Here is an 11589-nt window from a genome sequence, read left to right as displayed (position 1 = left end):
TAGAACTGAAATGTAACAAATGATTCTACAAAACAGGAGTAAATACAAACAACAACTGGTGTATTCATTGTGTTTATATCCTTGTAGAAGAATGAAGGCCACTTTTAAGGCTGCTCTTATGTTTCCTAAAGGATTAAACATTTTTCCCCTAACAATATCAATGGTCATTATTTGAAGGGTCCTCATATCAATGCTCATGATGTCAATGGTCATCAGGTCCATGGTCAACATGTTAGTGGTCATATAGAATAGAATAGAATGCCTTTTATTGTCACTATAAACAGGTACAATGATACTGGCTGCCTGAGCTATTTAGAGTTAATTCCATTTTTTTATTTTTCAATCTTCAATCTTCAAATTAATTTCGCCTCTCATCCGAGTAATATTACCCTTCTGGGCTGCTCCATCCTAATGCCCATGCCCAGTCCCTTAGGTCAGCTGCTCTAAAAGTACTAAAAATCTAAGCGCAAGGTCAGAGGAGACAGGGCCTTTTCCATTACTGCTCCAAAAATGTAGATCAATCTTCCTGTTCACGTGAGACCAGCCCTGTTATTGGCCACTTTTTAAACGTTTTCCGGAATCCATGTTTAGTATTTAGCTTTTAAGTCTGAATTAGATATTCAATACTTTTTTTTTTTTTTTTTTTTTTTTAGAATTTTACTATATTTTATATAACCTTTGTTTTTATTTGTCCATCGTTTCACTTTATTTCTGATGTGTTCTTAATTCTGGTTGTTGTTAAAGGGCTTTGTAATTAAAGTTAGCATTCTATTCATCTTGGTGATTGTCATTAATTTTTTTGCCGGCCAGAAGTACTTTGGAGTCACCTGAAACACATCAGACAGATTAAAGTTCAACACGAAATAATCACAAGGAGGTTTAATAACCTCCTGAGTTAAGATCTTTCCGGAATAAGCACTCATTGACATTATGCAGATTTACTGGATTCTTTATTTGGACATGGCACAGCAATCAGACATGACACAATTTTTACAACACAACAATTTTAGTTCCTTATTTTTTTGAGTATATATTTTGAGTATAAAACATTGCTATTACACTAATATCAACTTTATATTAATGTTTTATTTGAAGGGTTTAGCCCGACAAAACAATCTTTTAATGTGCATCAATATTTCTCTCATTTTCACTCCATATGTGATTGGATTGAACAAAGGAGTAAACACAATTATTTGAAAAGTGATTACTAAAAGTACACCTTTTGGAAGATTTGTTTGCATTTGATCGGTCATAGCAACAAATGCACCTAAACAAGACAAGCAGATTAAAATCATCAGGTGGGGTAAACATGTCTCTATAGCTTTTTTCTTAACTTCTACAGAACTGTGAAACGTTATTTTAAATATGTTCATGTATGTGAAAAGGATGAACATCACAGGAAGAACAACAATAGTTATCATGAGAAAGAAAACATAAATAGTAAAGAAATTAGATTTTGCACAGTAAAGCTTGTGGATTGTATTGTTACACCAGAATCCCTCTGAAGTAAACTTGCATATTTTTTGTTGAGGTATAATTACAACTCCAACTCCGAGCTGCAATGCAGGTAGAAACCAGGCCAAAGTCAAGAGGAAAGTAACAGTTCTTTTTCCCATGATAGTTGGATAATGCAGAGGTTTGCAGATAGACACATACCTGTCATAAGCCATGGCTGACAACAGTAAGAAGTCTGAAACACCTACAGAATTGTAAAGAAAATATTGAAACAGACAAGCAGAATGAGAAATGGTCTGTTTTTTAGATAAGACGTCAATAAAAAGTTTGGGGTAGATAACAGTGCTAAACAAAACAGAGTTGATTGACAAAGCAGCAATGAAAATGTACATAGGCTCATGAAGGTTCCTGTGAATCCAGATTAGACATATAATGGTGCAGTTAGTACAGAGGATGATAATATATAGTATCAACAAGATGACAAAGTAAATATATCCATATTTGTCCACGTCTACAAAGCCACCAAGAGTTATATATGTTCCATTGAATTCAGCATCCATGAAGTTAGTCCCAGATGAAAAAATAAAAAAGATCCAGCAGACTGTGTCGAAGCAAACAAGAGTCCTAAAATGAAGAATACATTGACCCATGTCTTCATCTCCACAATGCACAAAGTGAAGTGTCGGAGTAGGATCACATCTTTTAGAAGACTTGTTCACCCTCCATGGATCTCATTACGTGTTCCACAAATAGTTGCCGTCATGTCAACAAGCACCTCCAAGTCTTCAGGGCCTCCTGTCACTCAACTCTTTCTTTAACATGTCAACAAATTATACACATTGAAATGTACTAATCTTGGTCAGTTCAACTTAAACTGAAAACATAACCCAGATTCTGGGTCAGTTTCCACCATCATGTCAATGGTCAATTCAATTCAATTCTGTAAATCTAATTTAGCAATGAGCATATCCCGGCTGAACTACTGTTATCAGTTGTAGAGGTATTGAAAAGAACATGATTTATTAATGCCTTTTGACATATCAGGGCCATTTAATGATGACTCGACATGAAATTATAAAATATGGCTCCTTTAAATGTCAATATTCAGGTCCTAATGCCAATGGTAATCATGTCAATGGTCAACATGTCACTAATCAATATGTCAATGTTTAAAAATCAATGGTCATCATGTCAGTGGTCAATATATCAATGGTCAAAAAATGAAATTTTAAATGTCAATGGTCATCATGTCAATAGTCAACATGTCAATGGTCAACATGTCAGTGATTAACATGTCAATGGTTCTTATGTCAATGGTCATGTCAATGGTCAACATGTCAGTAATTAACATGTCAATGGTTCATGTCAGTGGGCTCAATGCAAATATCAACATATCAATGGTCATCAGGTCAGTGGTCAATAGTCAACATGTCAACGTCTAAAATATCAAATGGTCATAATGTCGTTGTGGCTTGTGCAGTCCTTTGATATATTTGTGATTAAGGGCTATATAATTAAACTTTGATTGATTGATTGATTGATTGATTGATGTCAGTGGTCAATATATCAATCGTCAACATGTCAATGTCTAAAATGTCAGGGGTCATCATGTCAATAGTCTTCATGTCAGTGATCAACATGTCAATGGTTGTTATGTCAATGGTCAAAGTATCATGTCAGTGGTCTCAATGTAAATATCAACATGTCAATTGTCATCAGGTCAATATCAATAGTCAACATGTCAGTGATCAACATGTCATGTCATCAGGTCAGTAATCAATATATCAATAGTCAACATGTCAATGTTTAAAATATGAATGGTCATTAGGTCGGTGGTCAATATATCAATAATCTAAATGTCAATGTTTAAAATGCCAAAGGTCATTATGTCAATAGTCAACATGTCAGTGATTAACATGTCAACGTGTCAGTGATTAACATATCAATGGTTCTTGTGTCAATGATCAACGTATAATGTCAGCAGTCTCAATGTAAATATCAACATGTCAATGGTCATCAAGTCAGTGGTCAATATATCAAAAGTCAACATGTCAATGTTCAAAATATCAAATGGTCATCATGTTGTTGTGGCTTGTGCAGCCCTTTGAGACATTTGTGATTAAGGGCTATACAAATAAACTTTAAATGATTGATTGATTGATTGATTGATTGATTGATTGATTGATGTCAGTGGTCAATATATCAATGGCCAACATGTCAATGGTCATCATGAAATTGATCAAAATTGCAATGGTCACTATGTCAACAGTCAACATGTCAAACATCATTTTAATAGTCAAAATGTCAATGGTCATAAGGTAATTGGTCAAAATTTAAATGGCCATATTGTCAATGTTTAAAATGTTAAAGGGCCCTTATGTCATTGATAATCAAGGCAATGGCTAATATGTCAAGGATCAATATGTCAATTGTCATTATGTCAATTGTCATTATGTCAATCGTGAAAATGTTCATGGTCCTCATGTAAATGGTCTTTATGTCAGTGGTCATATCAATGGTCACCATCTCAGTGGTCAACATTTCAATGGTCGTCATGTCAATGGTCAACATGTTATTAGGATTATCCCTTTTCGGAGGGCAGAGTCCTCTCAGATTCTTTTATTCTAAGGCCCTCTAAAATGAAAAGGGGTGACTAGAACTGAAATGTAACAAATGATTCTACAAAACAGGAGTAAATACAAACAACAACTGGTGTATTCATTGTGTTTATATCCTTGTAGAAGAATGAAGGCCACTTTTAAGGCTGCTCTTATGTTTCCTAAAGGATTAAACATTTTTCCCCTAACAATATCAATGGTCATTATTTGAAGGGTCCTCATATCAATGCTCATGATGTCAATGGTCATCAGGTCCATGGTCAACATGTTAGTGGTCATATAGAATAGAATAGAATGCCTTTTATTGTCACTATAAACAGGTACAATGATACTGGCTGCCTGAGCTATTTAGAGTTAATTCCATTTTTTTATTTTTCAATCTTCAATCTTCAAATTAATTTCGCCTCTCATCCGAGTAATATTACCCTTCTGGGCTGCTCCATCCTAATGCCCATGCCCAGTCCCTTAGGTCAGCTGCTCTAAAAGTACTAAAAATCTAAGCGCAAGGTCAGAGGAGACAGGGTCTTTTCCATTACTGCTCCAAAAATGTAGATCAATCTTCCTGTTCACGTGAGACCAGCCCTGTTATTGGCCACTTTTTAAATTTTTTCCGGAATCCATGTTTAGTATTTAGCTTTTAAGTCTGAATTAGATATTCAATACTTTTTTCTTTTTTTTTCAGAATTTTACTATATTTTATATAACCTTTGTTTTTATTTTTCCATCGTTTTATTTCTGATGTATAGAAATAGCACTATTGATAATGAACATTAATAATAATAATTACTTCTATTATCAACAATACAATTGTTTCAAATGCAACGATACGTATATGTAATGAAAACTTGAATTACAAAAAAAAGCAGATAAATGGAGCGGAAGAAAGAGAAGCGAACTATATTGACCTTGTAGATTGGTATAGTAAAAATAGGTTAAGCTTTGCTGTGTGGTACCCAGTTTCCTGGGGGCAAATGCATTATTTCAATCACTGCCACTCATGTTTAGGCCATTGTTATGGTTTTGATATTTCTTTTTTAACATTTTCAGTTGGTTGTTGTTTTGATGGAAGGAGCGAACAAGACGGCAGCAGCAATCTCACCCCGAATGCTTTCCGGTTCTTGTATCAAATTTCTGTACGACTTCGGCGAGTGTCCAAGTGGACAATAAACGGTAGGCCTACACGGAAATGCTGTCAAGCAATCAATTTTGTAAAATCATATTGATCACACAGTTAAAATTTGATTAATTGAAATTGATCACAGTAAGTTACTGTCTTGAATAATTTCACTAAACTTTAAAAAAGACCCCAATATTTAGATTTTTATTTTGAAATATCTTTTTTCTATCCTATTCTGTTTGTTGTCCACAATGCTCTTTTTTTGTTTTGGCAATGCATTAATGCAGTGTCGTAGCAACAATGTCCAGGTTACACTCTTTTCCCATGGGGAATTCAACACAAAAGAGCTTTGGACCATGGCAAACATTGTTATTGTGATATCATCAGGAGAGTGTGCTTGTTTGTCTCATTAGGCCACCTCACTGTGACCACCGGCTCGTAATTAGTTGATCCAGCGTGTTCCCCCGAGACGTGCCTTATTGTTCACCTCATGTTACAGTATCGTGTCGTCACTCTTTCATTACTAATTAACCACAGTGGGCTTCTTTCACATTTCTGACAAATTAAACACCAAAACCACACTTTCCACAATAAATCACATGACCTTGAAAAAAACCTGTGGACAGTAAGAAGTTCCACGAGGTGCAACATGGTCAACCAGCATCCACATCAAAGCAGATCACAACCTTTTTGCGAGTAAACGCTTTATCGGCAATGTTGTAGAAGATGAGTTAGTTGGCCAAAAACAAACAGAACAAAATAGATTATTATGATTTTATTGTGTACCAGGCTTAAAGGCCTACTGAAATGAATTTTTTAAAATTTAAACGGGGATAGCAGATCTATTCTATGTGTCATACTTGATCATTTCGCGATATTGCCATATTTTTGCTGAAAAGATTTAGTATAAAACAACGACGATAAAGATCGCAACTTTTGGTATCTGACAAAAAAAAAGCCTTGCCCCTACCGGAAGGAGCGTGACGTAGTCAGCTGAACATTTCCGCAAAGTTCCCTATTGTTTACAGTGATGGCGGCCAGAAGTGAGAGCGATTCGGACCGAGGAAGCGACGATTTCCCCATTAATTTGAGCGAGGATGAAAGATTTGTGGATGAGAAACGTTAGAGTGCAGTTCAAGACATATCTTTTTTTCGCTCTGACCGTAACTTAGGTACAAGCTGGCTCATTGGATTCCACACTCTCTCCTTTTTCTATTGTGGATCACGGATTTGTATTTCAAACCACCTCGGATACTATATCCTCTTGAAAATGAGAGTCGAGAACGCGAAATGGACATTCACAGTGACTTTTATCTCCACGACAATACATCGGTGAAACACTTTAGCTACGAGCTAACGTGCTTTAACTGCATATAGAAACAAAAGAAATGAACCCCTGACTGGAAGGATAGATAGAAGATCAACAATACTATTAAACCGTGGACATGTAAATAGACGGTTAATGCTTTCCAGGCTGGCGAAGGTTAACAATGCTGTGCTAACGACGCCAATGAAGCTAACTTAGCAACCGGACCTCACAGAGCTATGCTAAAAACATTAGCTCTCCACCTACGCCAGCCAGCCTTCATCTGCTCATCAACACCCGTGCTCACCTGCGTTCCAGCGATCGACGGTGCGACGAAGGACTTCACCCGATCACAGATGAGGTTGGCGGCCCGGAGACATAGGAAGTCAAGGTGAGGTCACCGGCTAGCGCGTCTGCTCTCCAACAAAGTCCTCCGGTTGTGTTGCTGTAGTCCGCTGCTAATACACCGATCCCACCTACAACTTTCTTCTTTGCAGCCTTCATTGTTCATAAACAAATTGCAAAAGATTCACCAACACAGATGTCCAGAATACTGTGGAATTATGAAATGAAAACAGAGCTTATTGCATAGGATTCTACGGGGTACCAATACTTCCGTTTAACTGACTACGTCACACGCATACGTCATCTCAGTGGCCTAGTGGTTAGAGTGTCCGCCCTGAGATCGGTAGGTTGGAGTTCAAATCCCAGCCGAGTCATACCAAAGACTATAAAAATGGGACCCATAACCTCCCTGCTTGGCACTCAGCAACAAAGGGTTGGAGTTGGGGGTTAAATCACCAAAATGATTCCCGGGCGCGGCGCCGCTGCTGCCCACTGCTCCCCAAGGGGATGGGACAAATGCAGAGGACACATTTTTACCACATCTAGTGTGTGTGTGACAATCATTGGTACTTTAATCTTTAATCATACCGAGACGTTTCAGCCGGATATTTCCCGGGAAATTTAAAATTGCACTTTATAAGTTAACCCGGCCGTATTGGCATGTGTTGCAATGTTAAGATTTCATCATTGATATATAAACTATCAGACTGCGTGGTCGGTAGTAGTGGCTTTCAGTAGGCCTTTAAGCTATGTAGAAAAGAGTATCAAGAGGACCTTTGTTTTGGCCAATGTCAAGAAGAAAGCTTTTGCAGGTCACTTATAGACTGAGTACACAGGGCAGCACCGGAGTTTAGGGCGGTCATTCAGTGACCGGAGGATTTGTCATTCGAATCACACGTCCTCCATCCCAGTCACTACTGTTGTGTCCTGAATAAATTACTTCACCCACTTTGACCCCACGTTTGGCCACACATGGACACTTCACTGACTAAGATGCTGACCTACAACCAGGATCAGCAGAGACACATTTCAATTTCAAAGTTCAATTAAACGACAGCAAAAATGTTAGAAATATTATTTAAAACCCATTAAACATGCATATACAAATGACAACGGTAACTCACCCGATCTTATCACTCCTTGCTTCCGACCCTTGGGTCTTTTGTTGAGGAAAAGCAGGCTTTGACCACTGACATGATGACAATTGATACATTGACAGTTGACATGTAAACCATTTACCTATTGACCTTTGACATGTTGACCATTGTCCATTGACAATCTGAGCGTCGGCATTAGGACACGACTAATGAGTTTTAAACAATTCTACATGATGATATGAATTTTGACCATTGTAATAGTGACCATTGACATCGGGACTATTGACATGCTGACCATTGACATTGGGACCATTGAGATGATGGCTGTCCCCTGCTTCTCCCGTGCCTTGTCCTCTGCCGTCTGTCTATGGCCTGCTCATGGCCTTGTCGGGCGGCACGGTAATGTCTGGGGTTCCTGTCGCTGGCTGGCCTGGCTGTGTGGGGCCGGTGGTCCCTTGTTTCCTGGGCACCGCACCTGCTGTTTTGGGTTGGGCTCTCTGGGTGGCTGGGGCCGTAGTTTGGCTCCTGCACACACATACACTCAATTATACATACATATATTTACACACATTCGTATATTAATTCATTAATACATACACATGCACACACATTGGTACTTACCCCCATACATAGGTACCTATACATACACAAACACAGTACATACATACACACACACTCATGGTACATACAAAACCCAAAACCAGTGAAGTTGGCACGTTGTGTAAATCGTAAATAAAAAGAGAATACAATGATTTGCAAACCCTTTTCAACCTATATTCAATTAAATAGACAAGATACCTAATGTTCGAACTGTAAAACTTTTTTATTTTTTGCAAATATTAGCACATTTGTAATTTGATGCCTGCAACATGTTTGAAAAAAGCTGGCACAAGTGGCAAAAAACACTGAGAAAGTTGAGGAATGCTCATCAAACACTTATTTGGAACATCCCACAGGTCAACAGGCTAATTGGGAACAGGTGGGTGCCATGATTGGGTGTAAAAGCAGCTTCCATGAAATGCTCAGTCATTCACAAACAAGGATGGGGCGAGGTTGACCACTTTGTGAACAAATGTGTGAGCAAATTGTCCAACAGTTTAAGAACAACCATTCCTCAACCAGCTATTGCACAGAATTTAGGGATTTCACCATCTACGGTCTGTAATATCATCAAAAGGTTCAGAGAATCTGGAGAAATCACTGCACGTAAGCGATGATATTACGGACCTTCAATCCCTTAGGCGGAACCGCATCAAAAAGCGACATCAGTGTGTAAAGAATATCACCACATGGGCTCAGGAACACTTCAGAAAACCACTGTCAGTAACTACAGTTTGTCGCTACATCTGTATGTGCAAGTTAAAACTCTACTATGCAAAATGAAAGCCATTTATCAACAACACCCAGAAACGCCGCCGGCTTTGCTGGGCTTGAGCTCATCTAAGATGGACTGATGCAAAGTGGAAAAGTGTTCTGTGGTTTGACGAGTCCACATTTCAATTAGTTTTTTGGAAACTGTGGACGTCGTGTCCTCCGGAATAAAGAGGAAAATACCCATCCGGATTGTTATAGGCGCAAAGTTCAAAAGCCAGCATGTGTGATGGTATGGGGGTGTATTAGTGCCCAAGGCATGGGTAACTTACACATCTGTGAAGGCATCATTAATGCTGAAAAATACATACAGGTTTTGAAGCAACATATGTTGCCATCCAAGCAACGTTATCACGGACGCCCCTGCTTATTTCACCAAGACAATGCCAAGCCACGTGTTACAACAGCGTGGCTTCATAGTAAAAGAGTGCAGGTACTAGACTGGCCTGCTTGTAGTCCAGACCTGTCTCCCATTGAAAATGTGTGGCGCATTATGAAGCCTAAAATACCACAACGGAGACCCCCGGACTGTTGAACAACTTAAGCTGTACATCAAGCAAAAATGGGAAAGAATTCCACCTGAAAAGCTTCAAAAATGGTTCTCCTCAGTTCCCAAACGTTTACTGAGTGCTGTTAAAAGGAAAGGCCATGTAACACAGTGGTAAAAATGCCCCTTTGCCAACGTTTTTGCGATGTGTTGCTACCATTAAATTCTAAGTTAATGATTATTTGCAAAAAAAAAATGAAGTTTCTCAGTTTGAACATTAAATATCTGGTCTTTGAAGTCTATTCAATTGAATATAAGTTGAAAAGGATTTGCAGATCATTGTATTCTGTTTTTATTTACGAATCACACAATGTGCCAACTTCACTGGTTTTGTGTTTTGTACATCTACACGCACATTTACTGTACATACATATACACATACATGTACATATACAATCACATATACATACATACACTCATGCATGTAATCATGTTTCACCAAACATATATTAATGTTGTTCCCCTAGGTGAAACTGGGTAACACACGGCACACTGATGAAGCTTAATCTATTATTACTATAACAATCTACAAGGGTAATACAGTTTGCTTCTCTTTCTTCCCCTCCATTTATCTGCTTTCTTTTGTAATTGAAGTTATCATTACATGTATGTATTGTTGCATTTGAAGCAATTGTATTGTTGATAATAAAGGTAATTATTGTTATTATTCATTATCAATAGTGTTATTTCCATTGGTATTTGTTTTGCTCCATTTGTAGTATAATGATGTTCATTGTCATTTCTGTGTTATTAATATTTACTTCACTAACTGCTTCTCTGCTATCACTTTTACGATCATATTTGTACATATCATATTTGCTGATGCTGTTCTGTTCCCCCTGTCTTCCTTTTTTTCCTCTTTCTATCCTCCTCCTCCAAATGATAATACAAAACCATTTAATAAAGTCAAATACAAATAAGTCAACAAGAGAAGTATCCCACACTTCTCTTTTGTAAAGTAAATCTGAACAGCAGATATGATCATCTACATAATAAATTATAAATGGGTTATACTTGTATAGCGCTTTTCTACCTTCAAGGTACTCAAAGCACTTTGACAGTATTTCCACATTTACCCATTCACACACACATTCACACACTGATGGCGGGAGCTGCCATGCAAGGCGCTAACCAGCAGCCATCAGAGGCAAAGGGTGAAGTGTCTTGCCCAAGGACACAACGGACATGACTAGGAAGGTAGAAGGTGGGAATTGAACCCCAGTAACCAGCAACACTCCGATTCAACTATATGATTTGCCTGAGTAGCTGGTGTCAGGTTCAAACACCGAACTATCTATTAAACAAGACAAGAAGCAAGGAATCAAACAGAGACAGGATTCAATTTAGCTCATGAGGAGAGCGCGTTTGGACCTGCACCCTCCGTCAGTGTTACCCCACCGCTCTGAGGAACAAGCTCCACACGCCTCCTCATTTATTTGGGCATTTCCTGATTACATAGCTGCAGCTGCTTCTAAGGGGAGGGGTCATAAACAGCTGCTGCACTGGGTCATAAACAGTTCAAACGAAAAGGTGCTTGGAGCGGTGTCGGGTTTGCCCCCTCTCTGCTTGTAGATTTCCGGTCCTGATAAGGTCCTTCCTGTGGCTGTCCAAGATCTGAGAAACCGACACCTCTACGGCGCATTCCATCGCACACAGTGGAGGTTTACAAGCTGTCCGCCTTTTGCTTGATAAGATCAAAGGCAGCTTTGTAAGCACCAGTGGATCGTAACCAC

General features: G+C 38.5%; 1 protein-coding gene across 1 annotated transcript; it reads right to left on the bottom strand.

Moving 5' to 3' along the window:
* Window positions 1–1027: 1027 nt before the first annotated feature.
* Window positions 1028–3988, bottom strand: LOC133658087 (olfactory receptor 10J4-like). Its single transcript, XM_062059703.1, has one exon. It carries the CDS (start codon window positions 2103–2105, stop codon window positions 1086–1088), a length of 1020 nt encoding a protein of 339 aa, XP_061915687.1. The 5' UTR covers window positions 2106–3988; the 3' UTR covers window positions 1028–1085.
* Between the last annotated feature and the right edge of the window lie 7601 nt (window positions 3989–11589).

This window comes from Entelurus aequoreus, linkage group LG10 (genome assembly GCF_033978785.1).
Source record: "Entelurus aequoreus isolate RoL-2023_Sb linkage group LG10, RoL_Eaeq_v1.1, whole genome shotgun sequence".
Classification (NCBI taxonomy): Eukaryota; Metazoa; Chordata; class Actinopteri; order Syngnathiformes; family Syngnathidae; genus Entelurus; species Entelurus aequoreus.
The sequence above is the reverse complement of the archived record's forward strand: the minus strand, read 5'-3'. Positions and strand labels throughout refer to the sequence as shown.